Consider the following 27,105-nt stretch of genomic DNA (forward strand, 5'->3'; position numbering starts at 1 on the left):
ACAGTGAGTACTACTACTACTGTACCAGATACTACCACAGTGAGTACTGATACTACTGCACCAGATACTGCCACAGTGAGTACTACTACTACTGTACCAGATACTGCCACAGTGAGTACTACTACTACTGTGTGAGTACTAATACTACTGTACCAGATACTGCCACAGTGAGTACTACTACTACTGTACCAGATACTACCACAGTGAGTACTGATACTACTGTACCAGATACTGCCACAGTGAGTACTGATACTACTGTACCAGATACTACCACAGTGAGTACTGATACTACTGTACCAGATACTGCCACAGTGAGTACTACTACTACTGTACCAGTTACTGCCACAGTGAGTACTGATACTACTGTACCAGATACTGCCACAGTGAGTACTACTACTACTGTACCAGATACTGCCACAGTGAGTACTACTACTACTACTGTACTAGATACTGCCACAGTGAGTACTAATACTCTACACCCCTCCCTCTCTCTCAGCTCGGTGGCGGAGCAGTTGAAGCGAGGTGAGACGGTTCAGGCCGAAGCCTTCGACTCGGTCACCATCTACTTCAGTGACATCGTGGGTTTCACGGCCATCTCAGCAGAGAGCACGCCGATGGAGGTGAGCGGAGCCGCACCTACTTCCTGTTGTTATGTGACGTACAGACTCGGGTCTCGGTGCCGTGGATCAAACAGACTTCTGTGATTCTGACTCTGCAGGTGGTGACTCTGCTGAACGACCTCTACACCTGTTTCGATGCCATCATCGACAACTTCGATGTTTACAAGGTGACAACAAACTGCTTTAATTTATTGTTATCTACAATAATTTAGCTGATTTCCAGAGGAAGTTCTGAACTAGCTTCAATCAAACAGAAGACTCGAAAATAATTCTGCATTTTAAGACTTCAGCTTCCTCAGAACACAAACTACCTGAACAACCATTAAAATGTAAAAAGGTTTCATGCAGAGTGGAGCTGAGATAAAACCACAAACAGCCAGCAGACTTCCTCTCTGACACTCACCTGTTGTTTGTGGTCGTGTGGCGCCCCCAGGTGGAGACCATCGGCGACGCCTACATGGTGGTGTCTGGGCTGCCGGTGAGGAACGGGAATCTTCACGGCAGAGAGATCGCCCGCATGGCCCTCGCCCTGCTGGACGCCGTCCGAACCTTCAAGATCCGCCACCGATCAGAACAGCAGCTGAAACTGAGGATCGGGATCCACAGCGGTGAGGAGGAGGGATAATATATACAAGTACACATCATCAGTTCATATTTATCTGACAGCAAACAACATGTTTTACTCCATTTTCATCAAATCTGTCTCTAATTTTACTGGATGAAATAAAATGTTTGAAGATGAAGAGTGAACCCTTCACATCACTTTTGTTATCGGGGTCTTTCTAACAGTCGCCAGGATCGAACACCTCGTCTGTGATTTATAGTCTGATGTTGGTGTGTGTGTGTGTGTGTGTGTGTGTGTGTGTGTGTGTGTGTGTGTGTGTGTGTGTGTGTGTGTGTGTGTGTGTGTGTGTGTGTGTGTGTGTGTGTGTGTGTGTGTTGACGACTGTTTTCTCTGCAGGTTGTTTCTAACAGAATAAAAACAATAAAACAGTAACAGAAGGAGGAGCTGCAGTAAAAGTGATAATAAAATAAGTAAAGTCTCTAATCAGGAGAAAGGAGATGAAGTGACAGGAGCTGTCTGAGCTTCGCCTCATTTACCTCAGGACAGGTGTATAAACCTCCTCCTCTGCGTGCTGCAGGTCCGGTGTGTGCAGGTGTTGTGGGTCTGAAGATGCCTCGTTACTGTCTGTTCGGTGACACCGTCAACACGTCGTCACGGATGGAGTCCAGCGGAGAAGGTCAGAACTGCAGACACACAAACATGTGACGACAACCACGTGAACATGTTTAGGAGGATCATTTAACAGAGATTTGTGGAAATGGATGTGAGGTGACGATCACAACTCTGTTGATCCCTGGTGAACAACACAACCAGTGTTAGCGTGGTGTTACAGAGTGACCAGAGAGCAAACAGCTGCAACTAGACTTAGGTACCGCTCACATTTGAGCCGATACCAGGACCCAACGGTACCTTTTTAGTTTTGTTATCCATCTAGATAGTTTTGTTGTGAGTTTTCTCTCCAGTACAACAGAACTACACTTGACAATGTTTCATCACGACCGGATGACTGGAGATAATCCACAGATTGTCGTGAGCAGTTTGACGTAGGAACTGTTTTCTTCACATATCACTGCGCAGAAGGAAACATGCATCTACTCCTGGACGAGAGGCTCAGCTGACAGACGCCATGAATGTTAACATCCTGTGCCCTCAAAATCACGAGCCTCCAGTCTGCAGGCTCCATCCTGCACGGTGATACGTGAAGAAAATAGTTCCTACATGAAACTGCTCACAACTCTCTGTGGATTATCTCGAGTAACCAGCTCATGATTTCTGGAAAGAAACATCACTGTTGAGTTTTTCAAATTTATTTTGTTGTCGCTTTGAGCTCAACAAGCTGAGCGACATCTAGTCCTGTTATATTCAGTTGTCTCTACAGCAGATATCTCTGAAACTGTCCCTTTAATCTGCTGCCCATGTGATAGTTAGTCCATCCAGAAACCAGATTAAATAACAGATGTGTTCATGAGTTGACTAATAATCCTCGGTGTGTGTGTGTGTGTGTGTGTACCTTCATGTGTGTGTGCAGCGCTGAAGATCCACGTGTCGGCGACGACTCGCGACGTCCTGCTGGAGTTCAACTGCTTCCAGCTGGAGCTGAGAGGAGAGATCGAGGTCAAGGGAAAAGGGAAGATGACCACCTATTGGCTACTGGGAGAGAGCGACAGCCAATGACGAAACACCTCGGACAGGAGGGCGATGGAGGACAGAGAGGAGGGGACGGAGGAGAGGAAACGAGGGAGCAGGGGAGAGGACGGAGGAGAGGAAGCAGAAGAAAGTGTGAGGAAGGACAGTAGAGAAGGTCTCAGGTTCCTCGTCGCCCTGCAGCAGATCTGTCAGACGACCTGCACCTCCTGGTTGTTTTCCTTTTTCTGAACTAAAGAGACGTGGAAGGTTTCAGACTGCTACACCGACCACACGTGAAGGAGAAACTGCAAAAACTAAAGGAGCAGTGTGGAAGTGAACAACAGAAAGACAGAGAGGCGAAGAGTGACGGCGTTCTGTGACGATGACGGAGGAAAACGTGGTCAGAGAGCTGCAGGGACTCAAACTGTCCACAGGAAGGAGCTGAAGAGACTCTGTATATTGGCTGTGTCTCAATTCAGGGGCTGCATCCTTGGAAGGGCGCATTTGAAGGCCAATTACAGCACAACGCCGCCCCAATTCAAAGGCTCCTCCAAATGCAGCCCACAAATGTGGCCTTCTTTTCCCTCTTTTTGGAGGATGCACCGCTACTATCCTTTACGGCCTCCCATATCCCAAGATCCTTTGTGCCCGAAAAAGAAGAAAGAAAGACAGAAAATGCATCATCAAGTGGTCTAGATCGTCACTTTCGCGGGCCTGGGCGGCAGAAATCATGATGTAAGGGCGGGAACATCTGGTGACCGTCCCATTTAACAACGGTGGACGCGGCTTTCGAAGGATGCAGCCCCTGAATTGAGACACAGCGATTCTGTGTTCCAGATGTTGCACCTGTGACACCGTCATCGAGTCTGACAGAAAAAATCTCCTCAGACTCAAAGACTGAACGATACAAGTCTTGTTTCTTTCTTTCGTGTGAAATATGTCAACAGCCCAGAATCAGCTGGTATTTACTGTGTGAAGAGTCTGTGCTGCTCTTTAACAGAGCTGAGGGAGTTAAAGGAACAGTTCACCCAATAAAGAAAGTCCAGTCATCATCCATGCTGACTTTCATCAGCATGGAGGGAGGAGATGAAGAGTGAGTTTCACATTTTTGGGTGAACTGTTCCTTTAAGATACATTTGCCAAAACAACCAGTTAGTCTTCATCCCTTTCTTTTCCTTTTCTCTCTTAAGCGGTAAAAATAAAGTTTAAACGACACGTCAGAGGGAATATCAATCTTTGTATGTTTTGTCGTCTGTGTCTTCTTCACTTTGCTGTTAACGAGCTCTTTGCTGCCCCCCTGAGGCTGGAGGGCTAAAAACACCCGCTGCTCCCCGACAGTTAGGACAGTGGGTGTTTTTCTTCCAACCGCCACGAGGGGCAACAATGAGCTCGTCCCACACTTAATAACAAACATACAAACACAACTATGAGATTTATGGTTCAATGAAAATGTGTTCAAACTGTAGTTCTACAGGAGGAAAGAGTTAAAGGATGAAGACTAGCTGAGCGGATGAGTCGGGCTCGATTAAATTAGCAGTATTAGTTAACGACACTGAAACGTGACGTCCGGCTTTGCAAAGTTACAGAATCCAAAGAAAAGTGTGCAGCTCCTCCTCGGCTCTGAAATACCTGGAAGCTGTCTAGAAATATACAAATGTGTCTTTTGAATAAAAAGTTACATGTATGTTACATGTACAATTAAATCTCATTAAGTTCAGCGACGCCGCGTCTGCAGGGGATCGGACCTGTGACGCCGGACACCGTCTGGACCTCCATTAACCAGGAGGAGGACTGAAACTCAACAGCTGTTTTCTTGTGGATTCATGAACTGAAAAAGCCTCAAAAATGTAAACGTGTCTTAATGTTTAAAAAAACAACTGATATTTTTGTAAAGTGACATCACGTGTGTTTCATGTGGAGGAGCAGTTTCAGAATATACGTCTAGTTTTTGAAAAATGATCTTTAACTGAAGCTCATCGTGTCTGAAGAGATTCTAGTCCTTCGCAGGTCGACTCGGTCGTCCTGTGCTGTGATTCTGCATCAGGCTGAAGTTTAGCTTCAGTTCAGGCGATGAGCCATTTGTTGTTACTGGAGATCGAAGCAGCAGTGTGTGTTTGTACTGACCTGAATAAAGTGCTGTTTGTTGCAGTAGTTACATGATCCCACACTGATTTTGAGTCGATTGATCACATGACCTGGGAGCTATTGAGCTAACATGCTAATATTTACATACAAAAAATAATAAAAATTAATAAAAAATATGGAAAGATGTAAAAAGTAAAAACAAGAGGCGTATCTCATGCAGCCAGTGTAGTTACATGATCCCACACTGATTTTGAGTCAATTGATCACATGACCTGGAAGCTATTGAGCTAAAATGCTAATATTTACATATAACAATTAATAAAAATTAATTAAAAATATTTAGAGATGTAAAAAGTAAAAACAAGAGGTGTATCTCATGCAGCCAGTGTAGTTACATGATCCCAACATGATTTTGAGTCAATTGGTCACATGACCTGGGGGCTACTGAGCTAACATGCTAATATTTAAATGTAAAAATTGATAAAAAATATTTAGAGATACAGTAAATGGGACATCCACCCATTCGTCTCTCCATGACATGTGCGCCTCATCATGAAGTGCTCCCTGAATAAAGTTTATATTCATCATTCTCTTTAAATTCAGGTCCCTCGTGTCCAGAGATTATCACACACATTTGCAACAACCCAATGAATAACCAATGTTTTCATTAATTACAAATACTCATTCATCATCACCATTTTCAGATCAACCCCCAAGATGGAGATACACTGTTCAATTTTAGGAACCGTTTTCAAATCTAAATGAAATTAAAATGAACTTGTTAAGGATACAGTGCAACATCCATGCAGGATACAATGATTGCATCCTGCATGGATTTCAGCTCGTCACACTGACGGAAACAGGACGACACAGACAGTTACGTCAACACCGAGCAAGATAGAAAAAGTTTCTCTCTGTTAGCTCTTACTACAAAACATGTATTCAGGGACACGCATCAATTGATAACATTTTGAACTGACATTGCTGCAGATGTAAAAAATGTACCGTGGGTCATTTTTATAATCTATTTTACAAGTGAAGTCCCAGCAGCTGAGTCAGAGCTTTAGGGTCTGAACATTAAATGCAATTGTATAAATCGCTGGCTTCACATCTTTGATCAAGATTTTGACCCATATCATTTTAGAAATGTCATATTTTACCTTTTAGAGTTATCTATCCCAGCTACTGATCATTAAAAGACCCTTGGCATGTGGCCCATTGAAACACTGTGTCCTTAACAAGTTTTTTTAATTTCACGAAATTCAAAGCTTACTTCAGAATGACTCATACGCTTCCGCCTTCAAGGAATACTTATCGATATAGGGGGGAAAAAATCACCCCTTGGACAGTTTTGATACTCACTAGTTCATCTCTACACGACGGACCCTCCCCAACAGGTGTCGACGTCGTCGTTGTTGTACCTGCCGGGTGTGGGTTGCTAACTGCTGCTGCTGCTGCTGCCGCAGTGACGACAGTCGTCACTTTCTGTAACTTGGAGATCAGCTTTCTGTTTTCCTCCTTCTCTCTCCTCTTGTCAGCTCGGCTGGGGCAGCTTCTTCTCATCTGTCTCTTTTCTTTACTTGTCTCTTCTCTCCTCTTCTTCTCTCGCCACTTCGCGCCGTTTGTTTTCGTTTTGCTGCTGTCTTCCTGGATCCGTTCTGCACATGCGCAGTAAGATGGACTGATCCAATGTAGTGGAGACTGAAGGGGGGGCCCGACACACACATAATATGATTAGCATTCTGCTGCATTTTAGCGAGAGGATTTTAATCAAAAACGTAATTAATGTGCGCAAATAAGTAATAACTGTATTAACCATAACTGTATGAGGATTTTTATGGGGCCCTCAGGAACGTGGGGCCCAAGGCAACTGCCTAGTTTTGCCTAATGGTAAGTCCGCCCCTGCTGTCAGATAACTTTACATCACGTCCACAGCAATCAGTTAAATTTACGTTCTGTTACATCATGTCAATAAACCTCGTACCTGTCGGCTGTGTGCTGGAGATCAGATTTGAGACTGTTGGGAATTGATGGGCAATAAAACTGGTTTAAGATGGCCTCACACGGGGCACCATTGTTGGGTACTGATGGTAGGGCAGGTGTGGCTATTAGAAATTCAGGGTCCAGTAAACAGACCAAAAATAGTCTCAGGGTTCACTTTAAATGTAAATATGTGGGGGGGAGACAGAGAAAGAGGACCCAAGATGGCGAAGAGCCAAAATGGCGGTCATGATCACTTGGAAGGTGACGTCTTGGATTGTTCCGTTGAAAGGACTACAAAAATGGCCGAACAGGAACTGGGGAACTCACGTTCGTTCGACTATAAAAATAGCTGAACCGTGACTTGGAGAAGTCACGCGTGGACACAAGTTAAAAAATGATAATGATTTTGCTGAATCATGCGTCTAGAATTCAAAAATGGTGGATGTGAATACGTCACCTAAAGGTAGTCAAATGAATGAACGCGAGAGTTTAACAACGGCAATGGTTACACCACCGTTGGCTGTGTGTGCGCTTTGATTGCACACAAGATGCATTTGGAGGGACCGCAAAGGTCGTCGTCCTACCACGAGGCGTCCGTCTCTGAAATCATAAAAGGGAGATATCACGAGACACATGTATCTTATGTTATAGCGAGGTCATCGTTACGTGTGTATGCGCGTAACCCCTAATATGTGTGCGTACATGTGGGTTAGTTAGAGAGAAAGAAAGAGAGAGGAAGACAAAGACAAAGGGCTAACGACTTTAGTGGCAGCTAGGTTAACACTTCCGCTCCACGGAGTAGTGATGAGCAAAAAGGAGAAACAAACAGCACGTTTTACAACATAAAACTAACAGCAAATAAAGAGGGACATGGCGGTCCAACAAAAATCACAAACAAACAATGTAGCTCACAAGCATGCAATAAATGCTAACTTCTAGTATCTGCCCAGACACTAATTAAACCTCACTTGTAGTCGTGTCTTCCTTAATCCAGCTCGCTTCCTCGGCGTGGATTAAAGGCGGTTGTAGCAACACGTAACTCTGGGACTGCGATGAAATGAGTCTGCAGCTATATTTATCTCCTGCGGTCGCGTGGAACCGATTTGTTCAGGTGTGCTCACAGACAATGGGAGATGGAAGTTTTCCCAACCTGGGGGGACTGTGACAAGCAGGCGCCAACTACTGGACATTAGGGTCAGTGCACTTTCCTTTGTTTACCAGGCTTCGTTAGTGCAAGGAGGCCGCGTTTAAAGGTATAGCTGGTAGTCCTGTTCAGAAACACTTGTTATACTGGGTGAAATGGTCTTCCCACCCTGAGAGTAGTCCAACATAATGTGTTCAGAAGAAGGAAGAAATAAATCAGCCCTCTGTGGCAGCTGCAGGCCTGTAAAGACTCTGACCAATCCCTCCCTCTCGGTCCGAGTTGAAAGAACCAATCAGAGGCCTTCATGCCTCATCCTGCCTGCCCCCCTCTGTCCCCCCCTCCTCCCTGCTGCACTCATCACGTGTCACGTGTTGCCGGATATATTCAGCACGCTGCATATGGAGTTAGCAGGAGATCCACTCCAGGTCAGAAGGTGGCGGTAATGCACCTAACAGCTGTTTGCCAACCGCCATAAAACAACAGTAGAAGAAGAGTTAGCACAGTTAGCAGGAGAGAACAGTGGCAGAGGAAATGCAGCTACAGTAGCTCCAGAAGTGATGCAGAGCTGCTGTCTTCCTGTTGGACAGGTAATTATTTGTTTTGCTTCGGGGGGGATTTGTTATTTTCATGAAATATGTAACGTTAGCCAACTGAGCTACTTGTGTAGCTTGTATTAGCCCAATGCTAACGGCTCTCCTCTGCCCTGCTGACGGACTGTCTGATGGGGGCGGGGCTTTGGACGGAGCACTGACGGGAGGGGAAGAAGGGGGCGGAGCTTAGACCAGGTGCCACTTTCAAATCTTGCAGCTCTCCAACATTAGCAGCTATAGCTTCAAAGCTCTGGGCTACGATCTGAGAAAGGTTTGAAAAAAGTCCTCATCTGTTCTGCTGCAAATCAAATGATCATTTGTCAGGTTCCACACTTGTACACTGTCCTGTCTTATCTCCATCTCAACACCCCTGAGTGTGCGATCAGAGGAAAATGGCCACCGTGTGAATATGGTCTATAGAGAGCTGAAGTCCCGCCCGTTCTGGTTTAGCCTAAAAATATCATATTATTTTAGGGCCACATCGCCCCAGATGAGAAAGTGCAGCTGTTAGGAGTCAAAGGAGCACTAACACCTGTATCACAGCTGGAACTGAGAGAAAATATATATAAATTATACTCAAATATATTCAAAACCAACCGACCACAAACAGCAAAATAAGAAATGGTCATTTTTTTAAAGAATTACATCCTGAAGCACCAAAGTTCTGTGACACAGTGATAAAAGTAAAACTAAATAAAAAATAACCTTAAAAAATAGAAAGATTTAACTTCTGTTAAATTGTGCACAAACTAAAGTCGAGTCAATGGTACATTCATGTTACCTTTATTTAAAATATAAAATATGAATCCAGAGATTAAAGATGACGGGTTAATAAGTCCACAGGGTCGTTGCACAGATGATAAACAGAGTTTAACATGAACCGATATTTCTGTCACTGGAAATAAAATGCTGGTCACACAGAAAGTAAAACAGATGAATTCTGGGTAGAATATGGAAATTGTCGCGTTGCTGCCACCTGGTGGCACCATCGACGTTTCACTGTTCACACACTGATCCTGTGAAATTACTAACCTGTCATGTTTAAATCCATCTGCATCATTTCATTACAAGTAGAAACACACACAGAAATATAGTCTTTTAAAAAAACATAGTCCAATATATGTATTTGTTTCTATATATGCGTTAAAATATCAAAAATACTTGAACATACATTATAAGACATAAATGCATAAAAACAGGTAGCAGTTAGCTCACTATCAGAGAGGAGGCACTTTTCTCTAGATAATCTAGCCGAGTCCTGCAGTGAGTTTTGCTAAATGTTAATTTATGCTCAGAGTTAGAGACGGACACAGACGAGCCTTCTGTTTGTATTTCTGCACGTTTTCTGAAAGCTTACGGACCAACGGAGCAGAACCTCCAGGAGTCGTGGGGGGGCAGCGTAGCTAACAGTTCATGAGAGACACGATCAGAGGACACGAGGGAGAAGTTTCTAAAAATGCTGGAACTTCTTGAGGAGAAGTTTCGTGAGCTGGTGAGAAGTTTGAAAAATCTGGATGATGTAACTTCACAAAGACAAATAGTCACTACAGAACAGCCGAAGGAGACTGGACGGAGGCGAAGGAAAAGTGAAGGTCTGTACAACACCAGTTTGACTCTGAGTGGCGCCCTCTAATGGTTGTATTGTTTAACATGGAGCATAAATGAGCCTGAAGGCAGCTAACAGCTAACGGAGCTAAACACACAGCAGGACTGAGTTTATGTTCAGAGGAGAATGAAGTTTTTACAGTAAACTGCAGTTTAAAGTACAGTCTTAAAGTACAGTCTGGAAGGAAAAAGTACTTTGAATGGTAAAACTTCACTACCAACTTAAGTCAAGGAAAACTGTTTTCTGGGCAGTGGAGTGGTGAAAAAAGTTAGGGCCCAGGTCCACACTGTGGCTGTGCTCTCAGGAGCGCTGAGATCGTCTCTACAACAACAATATGTTGACAGCCACACTGATCCTCTGAGGTTCTCCTCTAAGATCTGTTTGTTTTTTATTTGACATGGGACATCAGAGCGAGGAGGATGTGGGTGATGACATCATCCATACGAGACAGAAATACGGTGAATATCATCACCGATCCAGGAATGATGTCACCAGAGCCTTTCTGAAAAGTTGAGATTTTCAACTGGAGGCGCTTGATGCTCGCTCTTCATTGGGAACAATTGAAAGAGATGCTTTGTGGACACGGGGCCTCAGTCTGGAGTCCTGATGTGAGAATGTTTTTGGTTGGGATCAAGAGCAGAACATCCTCATTTTATTTATTATCACAAACACTCAAAATCACACTCTCAGAAACAACACGTCTGGAGCTCAGCAAAATTCACACCAAAATGTGAAGTGGCATTGTATTGTTGTATTGACTTGACATGTGGCAATGATACATCACTGATACAGTCATCAAATCAAACTCCATAGCAACCATCCCAAAAACACCTTACGATGCCCTCGACAACCATTACAACCACGTGAAAACGTACTAGCAACCATCTTGAAAAGCATCCACAAAGGAAAATTCCCTCACATGAAGAAAAGTTCACCTGCTCGTAACCTCAGCGACTGACCAGCTCAGGACTGAGCAACCAGCCAGTTTTCTTACCACTTATCACTTTGAACAACTTCAAAACACAAACTTGCCACTTCTCTTTAAAATATATACAAAATAAAATAAAGTGGCGCTGACCAACACTAGATTTCTGGGGCAGACGCAAATATTTAGATATAGATAACATCTGATATTCAGACATGTTTAGCTAAATGTGGTTATCAAACATGTGTAATGGACAGCATATAACAATGAGCTTCAATGTCTAAAAAGAAACTTTACTGGGAATTTAATTATCATAAATGACCTCGAGCCAGACTAACAATACTCGTGTTTTCACCGGCTGTGCCTCGACACGTTTCAGCGGCTTCCTAGAAGTGGCTCTTCAAAATAAAACACCCTGTGCCGACCCTGGATCTACAGCACAACAAGGTCGGAAATATGAACATTAAACACACTTAGAGAGCCAATAAGGAAAGAAATTAACTACGTACACAATCTACAACTCAACAATATCAGGCAGGCGAGACGCTCCACTTCTGAAACACTCCTGGTGGGATGTGAGGACAAAACAGAGTCACACACACACACACACACACACACACACACACACGGTAACAGAGACGTGCCCAGTTGAATCAAGGGGTAACGTCAGTGGAGCAGAGAGACAAAGCACTTGAGAACGTAAATAAAGTCAAATCCTTTACACAGTCGATCAAAATCCGACCCGAGTCCTTCACAAAGAAATCCAACAGTCCAGCAAAATTAAACCACTTTCACAAATCATCCACAGGCTCATATAGAGCAGGGACGGGGAAGGTCTCATTTCATGTCCCGTTACAATCTGCTCACACGGCCACTAAAAAAGTGATTAATACATGGAACTTGCTACATAGAGCCCTTTAAATACAAATACACAAAATAACTGTTGCAATACAACTTATTGCAACATTTAAATTTGTGACAAATCATCAATTGATTAATTGCGTGGATCCTTGATTCAGTCCTTTCTTTGCCAAGTTATTTCAGCTGAAACAGCCTCAATGAGGAGCCCTTTCCCCACACCCTGAATACTGGGTAGAGAGGCTCAGTGAACTCGGTGACGAAGGTGTGCAGGTGTGTGAGCGACCTTCCAGAAGAAACTCTGTAGAAAGACAGGATGCCGGCCTGCCAGTCCAGATACACCGCCAGTCCACGAGAATCACCCAGAGGTACCGGGAGGACGATGCTCTCAAAGTTGTGATACGCGCGGTAGCCTTTCCCAGAACAGTGCAGACCCCAAGATACTCTATTGTATCCCATCACGCAGTCGGTTTCTGGCCCTTTGCGACCGATGCTCTTGTAGGTCACTCCGATCCCGACCCATTTTCCGTCCCACTCCACCTCCCAGTAACAGCGGCCCTGCAGGCCCTGCTGGGAAAGGACTTGGGCCCAGTAGTCAAACCTGTCAGGGTGATCGGGGTACGGCTGCTCCTCAGCACCCTGGAGAACTTTCTGTTGCTCGTCGGAGAGGATGAGGAGTTTGTGAGCAGTGTTAGGATCCATTGTTAGCTCACATGCATCTGGTTTAAGGAAGAAGTCAACGAGTTAGACATCTTTAACGGCAATTTATACAACTGAGCCATAGATTATACCTGCTCCTATATGGCTGGTGGGTGTCCTTATCTCAGGAAACCTCAAACTAGATCAGGTTAACAGTAGCTGCGTTTACATGGACCCTAATACTCCACTAATAATCAGGATAAAATGCCTCATGTAACCACCTCACTCAGAACAGAGTGATCAGTATGAATTTTAAATCAGATGAGAGGGCTGGTGTAAACCTTTAAAGGTGCAGTATGTGAGAATGTTACAAGAAAGTATTCAAAGATTAACTGAAATTATCATTATAATGTGAAGAAGTAACAGTTTTGACATTGCGTTGCAGAGGTAGCCACTTAAGTTAGCTGGCTAACCAGCTAGCCTTGCCCGGCCAGGTCCAAATCTCCTGTGCTAGCATTGTGAACACTGGTCCTTCCCCTCTGCGCCAAGCTTCTAGTTCAGACCACGAGCTGCACAGCTTATTAAGCTAACTAGCTGATGACTCTGGTGATGTGCAGCCCCATGTCAATAGAAAAATATTAGCTCCTAATAACCCTGTAAACACTTAATCTGATCGTTTCTTTCTGGTTGGAATAAATGTATTCTTTATGCACATGTTGGTTCTCCATGCTCCATGTGGGGCTAACATCAGGGGAACATCAGGTTTTGTACAATCACAAAACAGAACTGGTCTGCAGCTGATAAAACTTCTTTTGTTGGACATCTTAAAGATTAAAGGATTGCTGAACGTTTCGTTGGTCAAACGGCTCGAATCAAAGAGTTAAACAAGGAAGTTTGAAGTTTGAAAAGATGAACGAATAATGCTAAATGAGGTGTCTGATATGTAAATATCTTGGTTTTAGAAAAAGAAGCTGCACTTTGTGTTGTGCTGTTCTTCACCTTGACATCTGCCTGTGCAGTTCACTGCATGAAAAATGTCCACAACCACAATCAGAAAGTTCATTTTCAGTGTCCAAACATCATCAGAAAGGTTTCTACTCATCAACGACCGACTTTAACACAAAATTCACAACTTACGTCGTCTCAGTCCTGGTTTAAACCAGCGTTCTGCATTGTGGTCGACTCTGTGGGGCAGATAGAAAGACGTCAGCCTGGATAATGTCCCAGCAGTAAAGACACAAAACAAAACCAGCATTAGACTGTGTTCTTTACCTGAGTTTAGTTAATTCACATCGTCCTTCCTCCAGAGCTTCAGAGATGAGCTTCACTCCTGCCTCTCCGAGGTGATTGTAGCTCAGGTCCAGCTCGCTCAGGTGCGATGGGTTGGACTTCACCGCCGAGGCCAAAAAGACACAACCTTTCTCTGTGATGTTACAGAACGACAACCTGTGACAGAGTGACAGAATAAATCCTTAACTGAGGGTTGATACGTTTCAAAAATACTAAACGAGGATTAATAGTCTCCTCCCCAAGGGATACCTCAGAGTTTCCAGTTTACAGCACACATTTCCCAGTCCAGTGGAGAGCAGCTGCACTCCTGAGTCCTCAATGTCATTATCACTCAAGTCCAGCTCTCTAAGATGTGATGCGGGACAACTCAGGACTGAAGCCAGTTTCTTGCAGCCTGTCTGGGTGAGTCCGCATCGGTTCAGCCTGAAAGGACAAACAGCATTTTAATAATAATAAATGAAATATAACGTTCAGTAGAACTTTGTGCTTTGGTTACTTTTAGTTATATCTTATGGATCACAAAGCAAAGCACAAGCCTAACCTGTCTTTTGGTTTCATTGGACATACTACTAAAAAATACAACAAAGCTATGAAAAAACTTCTTGGCTGCACTGAATTTGCAGGCTTCTGTATATGATTGTATTATATCTCTCCCGCCACTCTCTCCTCTCTACCATCCACAGAACAATTCTCTCTACTGTCCACAAGGAAGCCTCCTCCGCTCTCTTGTCCTCCCTCTCCTCCTCTTTAAACGCTCTCTGTCCCCTCACCTCCCGACCAGCACGATCATCTCCCCACCTCCCTGGCTGTCTGAATAGCTGTGAACCAACAGATCGGTGTGACGAGCAGCAGAGACAAAATCATCACAAATCATCCTGATGACCTTGCTCACTCCCACCGCCTCCTGTCTGACTTCACATCAACTGTATCAGCTCTACCTGTCAAAGATCAACTCCTTTGCCTCCAGCCCCAGGAAACTATTCTCCATATTCTCTTCTTTCCTACCCCTCCCGCTCCCTCCTACCTCACTGCTATTGACTTTACAACTTACTTTACCAAGAAAGTAAAAGACATCAGCTCCTCATTTACTCCTAGGCCCTCCCAGAAAGCACCTCCCCCAACCCTCACCTTTGACAGCCTTACGTGCTTCAGCCCTCTCTCCTCTGAAGATGTTCACATGCCAGTGACGTCTAACCGTGCCTGTTATGCTGACAACAGCCATTTGTTCCTCTCCTTTCCCCTGTCCTCCAATACCCACGTTGCCGCAGACATCTCCGCTTGGACAACTGCGCATCATCTCAAGCACAACCTCAGTAAAACTGAACTCCTCTTCATCCCGGGGAAAGACTGTCCTCACATGGACCTGTCAGTCACTGTTGAGGACGTCAGCATCTGCAAATAAACTGCAGCACGCCTCGTTTTCAATCTACCCAAATGTGACCCTCCTCCTCCGTGACCTCCACTGGCTTCCTGTTGCGGCCCCCATCAGAGTAAAGACAACGGCTGTGTCCAAATTCAGTGGCTGCAACCTTCAATGACCTAGCCTTTGCGGTCCACGAGGGCTGGGTCCTTTGGACAGGTCTTTGAAAGCCTCGTCCACCGTTGTTAAATGGGACGGTCTAGCCTTCGGAGTATTTCCTGGTTGCCTCACCAGATGTTCCCGCCCCTTACCCTTACATCACGATTGTGAATGAAGAGATGCATTAAAGTCTGTTTTGGTTCAAATCTATCAAACATGTACATTTATTTGTGTGTGTATAAAAATTAACGACAAAATGTGTCAAATCTAAATTGAATCATCAACATTACATAATAAACATTAACCCATTGGTGAGTAACAGCTATATTTACCATAGCATCACCAGCAACACGTATTTTAACTGAAAGTTGAAATTTGGAGGTTTTGAAGTTTAACATATCTGCCGTTGGATGTTTACATGACTAAAAACCAAGTATAAACCCATTACTTAAATTTGTCATGTCATGTCTGCGCCACTTGATGTCCCCATTTTCTCTTGCTTCCTCTTGTTTCGGGACTGAGCAGCGGTGCGTCCTCCGAAAAGAGGGAAGGCCAGGCTGCATTTGTGGGCTGCGTTTGAAGGCGCCTCTGAATTTGGACAGCCTTCGCGCAGCGTTGTGACATAATTGGCCTTCAAATGCGCACTTCGTGGGCTGCAGCCCCTGAATTAGGACACAGCCAATGTTGCTGGCCTTCAAGGCCGTCAACGGAACTGCCATATACCTCCAAACACTGGTCAGACCACACACCCAAGCGCGAGCACTTCGCTCTATAACATCAGCTGGCCGGCCAGTACGTCTATCGCTAAGAACCAACACAACGCTCAGAGAAGTCGTGACTCTTCTCTGCTCTGGCGCCCCAGTGGTGGAACGAACTCCCAACCAATGTCAGGACAGCGGAGTCAGTCGCCATCTTCTGCAAAACACTCAAGACTCACTTGTTCAGACTTGCTATGTGGCGACACCTCAACGCCGCATAGCATGACTCTCTCCCATCCCTCCACATCCCCACCCAAAATAAATAAATTTTAAAAAATAATTACATGGACTTGTATGTTCTTACCCTTAGCACTATGTTGTGGTTTCTTTCTTGTGACAAATGTACTTACTGTAAGTCACTTTGGACAAAACAGAAGGGTGTATATGAGGAGACGAACAGGAGAGAGAATGATACCAGTGTTTCAAACCCACAGTGAAACATGGTGGTGGGAAGATTCAAGTTTTTTAAGTCACACTATCGTCAGCTTTAGCATCGACTCACCTCAATGTCTTCAGTCTGCAGTTTGGGCTCTGGAGTCCGGGGCAGAGATGCTCGATTCCTGAGTCTTGTAAGCTGTTGTCACTCAAGTTTAAATGATTCAGCTCATTAGAGCTCAAGCTGAGAGTGGAAGCCAGCTTCTCACAGCAGTCTGCAGTGAGATTACAGTCATTCAACCTGATAAACAGAAAGACAAAATTAACTTATAATTAAAAATCTGTGGTGGACAAGTTCAAGTGATAATTCTTAAAAATGAATAATTAGAAAATGATATGAGACACTTGCTTTGCTGATCTGGATGCTTTGATGGCTGGTAGGAGCCTGAGAAGGCCTTCCTTTGTTCTGGAGTATTTCTTGAGGTGGATCTCCTCTGGTTTCTCCGGTGAGGTCAGCAAAACAAAGACCAGAGCTGCCCACTGAGCTGCAGAGCGGTTGTCCATCACCACGTCTCGGTCTGAGTCCAAGTCACTCTGGATCTCCTCCAGCAGAGAGTGGTCGTTCAACTCGTTCAGACAGTGAAAGAGATTGATGTACTTCTCTGGATGATGAGACTGATTTACTTCCTTCTTGATGTACTCGGTGGTTTCCCAGTGACTTTGTGTGTTGCCGGTTTTTACCTGAATCTTCAGGCCTCTGAGCAGATCCTGATTGGACTCCAGAGAGAGTCCGAGGAGGAAACGCAGGAAGAGATCCAGGTGGCCATTTTTACTTTGTAAGGCTCTGTCCACTGCAGCTTTGTGCAAGTCAAATACAGGCTTGGTTTGGACCATCTGTTTAGGTTCCTCCATCAACAGGTTCACACCTTTGACCGTGTACATCACATGGACGTACAAAGCTGCGAGAAACTCTTGGACGGACAGATGCACAAAGCAGAAGACTTTATGCTGCATACAGCACTCTTCCCTAAAGACTTGAGTGCACACTCCTGAGTAGACAGATGCTTCTTTGACATCAATACCACAGTCTTTAAGATCTTCCTCGTAGAAGATCAGGTTGCCTTTCTCCAGCTGCTGAAAGGCCAACTTCCCAAGTGACATAATCACCTTGTAATTCTCCTGGGAGTCCAGTTGTTGATCTTCACAGTACTTGACTTTCTTCCGAGCGGTCTGATGTGACAGAAAGTGGATGTACATCTGAGTCAAAGTCTTTGGCATTTTTCCTCCTGCTGCTTTGGCACACATTTCTCCCAGGACGATAGAGGAAATCCAGCAAAACACTGGTACATGGCACATGATGTACAGACTTCTTGCAGACTTTATGTTTGCGATTACTCTTTTGGCTAAGGTTTCATCCTCAATTTTCTTGTTGAAGTATTCCTCCTTCTGTAGGTTGTTGAAGCCTCGTATCTCGGTCGTCCGATCCACATACTGTCGAGGGATGCAGCTGGCTGCAGCAGGTCGGGTAGTTATCCACAGTTTTGCTTCTGGTAACAAGTTTCCTGCAATGAGGTTTGTCAGCAGCACATCCACTGAGGCCGACTGTGTAGCATCACAGCATCTCTCATTTCCCTTGAAATCCAGAGGGAGTCTGCACTCATCGAGACCGTCCAGTACAAACAGGACTTTGCACATCTTCAGTTCTATCAGAGATTCTTTCAGGCCTGGAGAGAAGTCGTACAGGAGCTCCATCAAACTTCTTCTTTCATTTTTGATCAAATTCAGCTCCTTAAAAGGAAGTGAAAACAGGAGCTGGATGTCTTGATTGGTCTTCTCCTCCGACCAGTCCAGCATGAACTTCTGTACCGACACAGTTTTGCCGATGCCTGCTATCCCCTTGGTGAGCACCGTTCTGATTGGTTTGCCTTGTTGGTTGGGTAAGGGCTTGAAGATGTCCTCACACATGATCTGAGTTTCTGAAGACTTGCGTCTATTGAACGCTGTCTCAATTTGTCTCACTTCATGTTCTCTGTTGACCTCTCCGCTGTCCCCCTCAATCAGGTAGAGCTTTGTATAAATCTTTTTAAGAGGCACAGGCCACTGCTGTGTAGTTACTTCCAATATGCTATCATTCTTTCTCTTCAGTGAAGATCTTAGTTTCTTCTGGTACATGAAAATTTCCCCATAATGACCTAACAGGACAGAAATGTGTAACATCAACAACAACAACAATTTGTCCTGTGCTTATCCCTCTTGGTATCCTTCCTATCAGTTCTGATGAGGTTGAATTGCTTGACTTGACTTTCACTCTATGATATGTTTTTGCACTTGCCTCAACATTCATCTGCTTGAGATACAAGTTGGCTCACCTGAGCTTCTAGAATTGTAAATGTGCTATTAAGGGATGCACGATAATTTATCCACCAGATAACGGGAGATTTTAATTATTATTATTCCCCCAATATAACAGGTGGCATTATGCTGCTTAAAAGTTGGTTTTCTAATCACCACTAACACAGGGAAGACAAGGAAGAGAGGGGGAGGGGGAGCAGAATGACAACAAGTACAGCACTCTAGCGGCTCAAAGAAGTTGTCGCCCATATTGACAATTTTTTTTTAAGTTTCAGAGGAAGACAACTATACTGAATACTGAATACTGAAAAAGATGAGTGCTCCACTGCCTACAGAAGTGCCTATTCAACAGGCGTTTGAAAGCCGCAGGAAGTTTTCTAAAGATAACCCAAAGGCCAAAGCAATTACGGACAAAAGCACAGAATTTTTTGCACTTGACGACCAGCGAAGACCAAGAATTTCACAAGCTCATAGTAAATTTGGAGTCCAGGGATTCTCTCCCGAGCAGCTGCAGACGTGTCCCTACCTGCCCTGTATGACGTGGTTGCTTTATTTAATATAATTGACGGGTCTCATTTGATTATGTCAAAGCACTTATTTTAAAAGAATAAAGTGCTAAATAAAAGCAAAAGTATGTTTGACGTTTTTCAATGTATTTTACTAGAGAAAATAAATGAATATTTGAAGAGTCAGAACTGTTCTTTGGTTTTGTGGGTTATAGTGACGTCACATCGATGTTAGAGCTCAACTCTTAACTATAACTCTTAGATCTTAACTCACTACAGCTTAGCATTTTTTACCTGAGGTACACATAAACTATATGTTTGGAACTTTTTAAAACACAAATACATAAACAATTAGCGTTTTTTTTATCAGTTATTGGTTGCAATCAGTTATTGGTAATTATCGGCTATGGTATTCGGTTGGAAAAAATCAATATCGTGCATCCCTAATGCTAATGTTAAAATTTCACCTAATCAATCAATCAAATTTTATTGACACCTGAGAAATTGTCAAACAGGAAAGAAACTTGATGTGTAACATTCACTGAACTTCAGTAGTCAGACTTGGTGACCTCTCCTAACAAACACAAACTCATAAAGTAACTTGCAGTCTCTTACTTTGCTCAAGAGTGTGAGCATGTTCGTCCTCATTCATGGACCTCAAGATATGGAGGGCAATCGTCAGAGCTGCTTCTTTAGTTTTTTCATCAATCTCCACCAGTTGATCATCGAGTACGTCCTCCTGCTCGTCTTCTTCAAACAATTCTTTGTGTTTTGCAGAAAGGACCTTCGTAATGGGTCTCAGAACTGTCTTTACTACAGCCATGGCTTTAGACTCAAACTCCTGACAAAAATCATGAAAATGTTTAAAATATCAGCATCATATTCCCTCAGGTCTAAGTCTACATCATACAGTTATATTTTGTTATTTTATATTTTGTACAATTAAATTTTACTGTAATGACGCTATAATCATTGTGCAAAAACACTAAAGAGCTAGTGAGATGTCTGTACCGAGTCAAAATCTGTCATGTATTCATGGTATTAAATGGATCAATAAATCTGCTCATAGTTTCCTACGTTTAACTATTTGTGTGACCCTTTCACCTCTTAGTGAACCTCTGTGACTGGCAGAAACTGTCACGATGAACAAAAAATAATCAATTATGAAGATAAGTGGATTTTTATATCACTGCCTACCTTCAGGGTGTCCTGGTTCTGCTGCATGCTTGATGTATTCTGGTCACTGAAAAAGTAAGTATCCATATCTGAGTCCATATTTTAGTACAAGCAGTATCCAAAAATGAGTTTTTATTGTCCCTTTCAATTTAAATATTCTACCTACTGCATCCAGAAAACTTTTTAATCCAATGGAAGCCCATTTCTGCACGATTTTAAGACTTTTTCTTTTCCCCTCCTTTATCTAACTTTAATTTATTTGTGAATTCATGTAATTTATGGTTCTTGATTTATGAGATCATGGATTTTATTTGACATGTATATCATGATTGTTTGTTTGTTTGTTTACTGGTAAGCTAATTGCATTGGATCTTATTACCCTTGACAGTTTGGACGATTAACCACACCTGCCACCATAGAGCTTGTTATATCACGATGTGCATGATATGTAAATATGGTTGTGGTTTTCAAACAGTCCGACCTAATGAAGATCCAAATGGGATTGAAACGTTTGTTTGCAGTTGTTACCCTCTTTAACATTCACACGATTTCTAATAGCAGATAGATTTTTAATAGCAATAACGAACCAGGATCTAAATTGCGATTTAAAAAAAAAAGTTTTTAAAATATTGCTCGGACTTAAATGTTTTAAGACTCCTCCAATGTCCTCCTTATTGTATGATTTTTTTTTAAACAACATCTCTCACCTTGTTTGTGCACATGGAGGATTAGCTCCAAAGACTGGAGGATAGTCTTTGGAGCGGTCACTCTTTGCAGACTTGAAGCTGATTGTTGAAGACGCTGATCCTCTCTCAGATCCACATTCACTCATCTTCAGGTCTTCAGCGAGTCTATGAAAAAGGCCAGTGACAGGCTGAGTGGCTACGTTTGCATGCATACAATAAACTGTTTTTTGCCCTCATTACAAATAAGACAATATTCTGACTGAGCTACATGGCAAATGGAAATTAATGTTCCACTAATATTCCCATTAAAATGCCTGGCAGATGCAACTGTTGGCTGGTGTGTTTACAACGCACAGGCTGTGTGTCACAAACTGTTGTAAAAAACCCAACTGAGGCGCTTATTCTTAAATCGTCTTTAAACTTCTTTTAAATCTAAAAAAAAAGTTTTATGACTCCTCCAATGTCCTCCCTATTGTATGATTTTATTTTAAACAACATCTCTCACCTTGTTTGTGCACATGGAGGATTAGTTTGAAAGACTGGTGGATAGTCTTTGGAGCGGTCAGTCTTTGCAGACTTAAAGCTGACTGTTGAAGATGCTGATCCACTCATCTTCAAGCCCTCAGTAAATCTATGAGATAGAGATCAATAACACTTCAGACTACACCGAGCTTCACTACGAACTAAAAAAAAAATAAAGGTTTCGTATAACTGTCAATGAATGACAACTTCATTATAAACATATTTTCCAAATACGGTCATATCAATCACTTATTCATAACTTCAAAATGATAAAGATACAAATGTTAATGAACTCTCCATAGAGTAGTATAGAGAGGGGAATATTGGACTCACGTTTACCAGCTGGAAACAGAATAATATGTTGTTAATGTTGCTCTGTTTGTTGTGGTGATGTGGAAGACATTTGTTCAGAAACACTGCTCCTGTTTCAACAAACAGCAAACAGTTAAACTTACATCTGACTTTTCTAAACTTTATTCAGCAGCGAGTTTTACGCCTGAATGTGATCATTATACCTGCGTTTGTTTTCTCTTGTCTGGCTCCCTTGGCTTCGGTTGTCTTTTCCCCTGAACAGACACAGTCAGTTTAGACAGTGCTCGTCTTTGATTGTGACACATTCATCATGAAAAATAAATAAGCATCTAAACATTATTTAACATGTTCATTAACCAAAAGCAGCAGTAGCAACACCATCAGTAGCTCCAGAGAAGTTTCTGTTGTATTACATGTAGGGCTGGGCGATATGACCTTTTACTAATACCCCGATATTTTTAGGCCATGTCACGATACACAATATATATCTCGATATTTTGCCTTAGCCTTAATTAACACTTTGATGCACACAATCATGCCAGTATGATGATTCTACGTGTCTACATTAAAACATTCTTGTTCATACTGCATTAATATATGCTGATTTTAAACATTCATGCCAAAAGGGTGAAATCACAACTAAACAAATTCATCAAAACTGTATTTATTAAACAGTTATTAAGCAGTGGCACAAACATCATGTCATTTCAAAACAAATAAAGTGCCTTTTATGCATAATGTAACTAATATGACGTATCAAAATAACACTAAATTGAAGTGCACATTTTGTGCATAATGCCATTAGGATATTTTAAAAGGAAAATATGCACTTTTGTGCAGGGTGTCGGCAGTTGTAGAGAAGTGGGTCACATTGGTAAGTTGATTGGCCAGCTCTTCTCTTACTTTAATGTACAACTCAGGTAGAGCTTTCTCTGCGAAATATTTGCAACTAGGTAGATTATATCTTGGGTCAAGTGTGTTGATGAGCTTTCTGAATGCGGGCTTTTCAACCACCTTCAGTGGGGCCATGTCTTTCGCTATGTGGTGGGTTACTGCAGACGTTATCTCCTTCTGTTTTTGACTATTTTTGTCGTATGGTTTTGTTCTGGAAAAAGAAGACGCCAGACTCAATTGCGTCAGTGCTGGTTGCTTCGGCACTTTCTTCGATATGGCACCGGCCGGAGATTTGCTCGTGCGGAGTTTCAAGCACTCTTCGTTTTCTAGCAGGTGGGTTCTCAAATGGTGAGATAAATGCGTTGTACTACCACCTTTTGTGGCAACGCTTTTGCGGCATACTTTACATATTACGGTTATTTGTTCAACGTCCTCCCTCTTGTACCCAAACCACCGCCATTTGTCATAGCACCCGCTGCTGCCGCTACCTGAGATCTCTGCTGCTACATGCTGCCGGGCGTATGACGTTGCACGCACGAGAGAATGTGATGTACGTGACTAGGTGCGCTTGTTTTATCTCTCTGTGCGGAGAGATGAGAAAGAGTGAGAAAAACCTGTAGTTCAATGCCTGCGACTAAAAGCAACTGCCTGACAATTTAATGTATACTTGAATATTCACAATATAGTCATTTTCTACATCCCACAGAGAACAAGCCGCGATACATCGAGTATATTCGATATATCGCCCAGCCCTAATTACATGTCATGCAGAGCAGAAGGCTGCTGGTTGATGGTGATGGTTGGAAACAGTCACGTACAGAAACATTGCACTTACATTAGTGAACTCTGCAGAACAACTTGAGAAATGTTGGCTGCCGAATGGAGACACCACCTGTGAAAATAGCTGAGAAATTTGAGAAGTGGTCATGAGGTCATGAGGTCAGCTGCATGTGAAAACAGAAGTGAGCGAGTCAGAAAAAAGACTCTGTGCAGTGTAATGAAAAACAACATCCATGCAGTTAATCATTTACTAATGATGCTCAGTTTCTGTTGAGACAACAGCTGCAGTTTGTCCTGTGGTCCGTGCTGCACGGTGTACAATAAAGTATTTCTGATATTTTCTCTTAACCCATGCATGTAAATGGACTTTTAGTGTGTTAATATAATGTTAGCATCCAGCTCAAAGCAAGGCTGGAATAAAGCTGACAAAGTGCAGCTTGATGCAGAGGTTTTTAAACTGTGAGGCGCCTGGCCAGAAAGGAGGACGCAGACGGAGAGATGTGAGACAAGGAGGCTGTTCAGTCCTTAACATCTGTCCTGAGTGATCCGATCACAAGGAGACAGCATCAAGTCCATCAGTTCACATCGGGCATTAACATGCGTCTCTACCTGGTTCTTCAGTGAACACTTGTGATCGGATCTCACTTTCCTGCTCTATAAGCAAATAAATCACTTGGGCAACCAGTGTTTTTTTTGGGAGTCTGGGGACTTTCTTCACAGGGACAAAGAAAGAAGAAGCCTATGTTGGTAACTGTTTACTGTATTTGTAACATGTGACATGTTTAGTATTATTAAAATGTTTCTTCTTTCATAAATTGAGTGGAAATGGTGAAATCAGTGTAAACAGTGTGTTCAAACAGGTAAGACGCACACAGAAGCAGACGGGCTGGGACAGGACGGATGGTGACACCAGGTCTGAACAGCCTCAAACATACTGTGGGAGGTAAAAGCGACAGGTGTTTGCAGGTTTCATGTCCCTTTGTGCTTCGGCTGCTTACCAACACAGTGAACAGTTGAAGCTGCTGCTGCAGTCACTTCCATGTTACTTACACTTCCTGAGGATATCATTATCTCAGATATCGTGATAAATCTACCGAAACTGTAGAAAAAAGATATCCCTTACAACTCGAGCCTGAGTTTCCTTCAGTGTCAAAGTAATCTGTGTAAAAGCATCAATAGATGACTTGTCTAATGCTTTGAAAGGAGAAACAAGTTAGTTCTTTATTTCTAAAAAACAGGAAGAATTGTATTTTGGATCAAATGTCAGACTTGAACATAAGCCACAGTTAAATTGGTCTGTGCATGTTGAGTAAATTAATGTTTATTGTATTTTTGTGGTTTGTTGGTTTTGTTTCCTTGTGTTTTTGTTTGATATTATGATTTTTTTTGTCAAATTTTGTGACAAACTAGCTGTTATTGTGGTTTTACTGACAAAGTGACATCATGTGATCTGATAAAGAGTTTAATTTCTATAGAGTTCATAAAGTTTGTTTTTGAGAGACTTTGAAATAATGAAAATACAAAATGTTTGCACTGTCAAACAACACAGACATTAAATTTGTGTAGACAAAAATAATGTCACTACACTTCTTTAATACGACCACTAGATGGCGGTGTATACCTGAATGACGTCCTCAGATATCAGTTGTTTACTGTAGATAAGCTCGATGGGCGGGGCTGGCTCTGGTTTCACACTCCACCACAGTATCCTGAAAATATATGTAAACATATGTTATAACAAAAAGACAGAACGACATGTCGTCTAGGTGTCACGTGCAACATGAAGCATTTGTCAACAAAAAGCTTTTAGATAAAAGTTGGAGGGAAAATCGATCCAACAACAAAACATGTTTTTAAAAAGTGCAAATTACGCAGAAGAAATGCAAAGAAATACATCGATGTTCCCGCCTGAATATCATTTATAAAGCTTCAAATAAATAGTGAGAAGAAGGAAATATGAAATAAACCTCTTCACCGCAGAAACCACCGATAAGTTATTTTCTGTTAACGTCGGATCTTTGTGTCTGTGTCGAGTCTCTCCGGATCTAAACTGTTTCCCTGAACATCTGAATCACCTGAACTCAGATCAGTTTTTATTGAACATGTTCCGTTAATAAAATCTTAGTTAGAATCTTAATCCTAATTAGTGAAGTCAGTAAACTCACCGTCAGCTGGAGTCGAGCGGGAGAAACTGACGCAGATACGAGACACAGGCAGATGATGTTTCTAAACAACGTCTTTACTTTCACTTTCGCTCGTTGTTGCCAGGTTGGGTTGTTTTGAAAGTTTCCAGTCAGACAATTGTTCAAAATCCCCCCAAATATTTTCTATAATAAACAACACATATGAATTCATACACAGCAGCAACAGTACTGTGGTTCATCACAGAGTTTAATATGACATAATAACTAAATAACAGAAGAAGTGCAGTGTTGTAAAAAGTACTATAAAGTAATACTTGAGCAAAAGTTAAGATGTTGTGTTCAAATAGTACTTAAAGTGAAAGTACTTGAGTAAAAGTCTTAAAGTATCTGGTATTAAATGTATAAGTTAAAGTAAATTGTACATGTATTATATGATTGTATACTTTGTGTCGGCCTGGACAATTAGCAGATCTAATATTTAGTCTTTTTTTAAAAATAATCTGATTGTTGATAAAAAAAGTTCAAATTAAAAATGCACTCATTCGGCTCTGATGTAAAGTAAAGTTACCAAATTAATGTTGTGAGTAAAAAGTTCAATATTTGTCTCCAAGATGTGAAGTGGACACTTCAATAAGATCTGTCTGTCCCTCGTCTGTTAATGGACGCTCTTCATGTGGCTGACTGTCCATCATCACTTTCATCTTCTGGTTTCATTATTTTCCTTCTCAGCCTTTTTATTTGATGCTACACTCTGAGCAGACGTGTGTGTGACTGTGTGTGTAGCCCAACTCCGTTTTATTCTGCACAATGTGACCTAAAACCACCCAATCTGGCAACACAGCTTGTCCTCTTCCACAAGAGGATGTGGGCGTGGTTGAACTCCTATCTCTGTGTGTGTGTGTGTGTGTGTGTGTGTGTGTGATAAGCTGTAATCTTGTTGCAGTCAAACTGAGCAACGACTCTTGGTGCAATAGTTCCCGTTATGTAACGGTTGTGTCTCACAATGAAACAACACTCTGTGTAAAGCTGCACTCAGTTTGTTTAGTGACCTGATACTTCAGATAATGTGTCGTACTTGAGTCTAAAATAAATTAACAAAGTTGTGTTACTGCTCTTCGTTTGTCTGAAGTCCAGTTCTTCTCTTTTCAGT

General features: G+C 42.5%; 2 protein-coding genes and 1 long non-coding RNA gene across 4 annotated transcripts in view; 1 reads left to right on the forward strand and 2 right to left on the reverse strand.

Annotated features, from left to right (window-relative positions):
* LOC311260425 (atrial natriuretic peptide receptor 1-like) overlaps positions 1 to 4,971 on the forward strand; it is a 68,946-nt gene extending 63,975 nt beyond the window's left edge. Inside the window, exons 18-22 of the mRNA XM_084358220.1 lie at positions 497 to 620; positions 719 to 787; positions 1,054 to 1,228; positions 1,763 to 1,861; positions 2,714 to 4,971. Of these exons, the coding sequence (XP_084214346.1) occupies positions 497 to 620; positions 719 to 787; positions 1,054 to 1,228; positions 1,763 to 1,861; positions 2,714 to 2,859 (613 nt within the window). The 3' untranslated portion in view covers positions 2,860 to 4,971. The remainder of the gene's footprint in view (positions 1 to 496; positions 621 to 718; positions 788 to 1,053; positions 1,229 to 1,762; positions 1,862 to 2,713) is intronic.
* LOC311260426 lies at positions 1,097 to 6,597 on the reverse strand. Of its 2 annotated transcripts, XR_014623013.1 has the most exons (4): positions 6,259 to 6,597; positions 2,696 to 2,781; positions 1,722 to 1,868; positions 1,097 to 1,206 (listed from the first exon to the last, which is right to left on the reverse strand). It is a non-coding gene; the product is annotated as an uncharacterized lncRNA (long non-coding RNA). The 2 variants fall into 2 exon arrangements; XR_014623012.1 differs by lacking the exon at positions 2,696 to 2,781.
* A 2,783-nt stretch (positions 6,598 to 9,380) lies between these two features.
* Positions 9,381 to 25,450, reverse strand: LOC311260178 (NLR family CARD domain-containing protein 3-like). The gene is made up of 12 exons (XM_084357716.1): positions 25,433 to 25,450; positions 23,867 to 23,923; positions 21,809 to 21,934; positions 21,325 to 21,468; positions 20,639 to 20,684; positions 20,057 to 20,282; positions 16,993 to 18,775; positions 16,711 to 16,884; positions 14,181 to 14,354; positions 13,914 to 14,087; positions 13,779 to 13,825; positions 9,381 to 12,721 (listed from the first exon to the last, which is right to left on the reverse strand). The coding sequence occupies exons 3-12, from the start codon at positions 21,913 to 21,915 to the stop codon at positions 12,180 to 12,182; spliced, it is 3,417 nt and encodes a 1,138-aa protein (XP_084213842.1). The 5' UTR covers positions 21,916 to 21,934; positions 23,867 to 23,923; positions 25,433 to 25,450; the 3' UTR covers positions 9,381 to 12,179.
* Between the last annotated feature and the right edge of the window lie 1,655 nt (positions 25,451 to 27,105).

The sequence above is a fragment of the Pagrus pagrus genome (assembly GCF_965226575.1).
Source record: "Pagrus pagrus genome assembly, chromosome: 7".
Taxonomy (NCBI): Eukaryota; Metazoa; Chordata; class Actinopteri; order Spariformes; family Sparidae; genus Pagrus; species Pagrus pagrus.

Bases quoted from the DNA above. Each gene is read 5' to 3' on its own strand.
- LOC311260178 (XM_084357716.1), bottom strand. From the start codon at position 21,915: ATGAGTGGATCAGCATCTTCAACAGTCAGCTTTAAGTCTGCAAAGACT. The intron at 16,885-16,992 runs GCAAGTGTCTCA...TCTGTTTATCAG, and splicing joins AAAGCATCCAGATCAGCAAA to GTTGAATGACTGTAATCTCA. The intron at 14,088-14,180 runs GTATCCCTTGGG...ACTCTGTCACAG, and splicing joins TGTAAACTGGAAACTCTGAG to GTTGTCGTTCTGTAACATCA.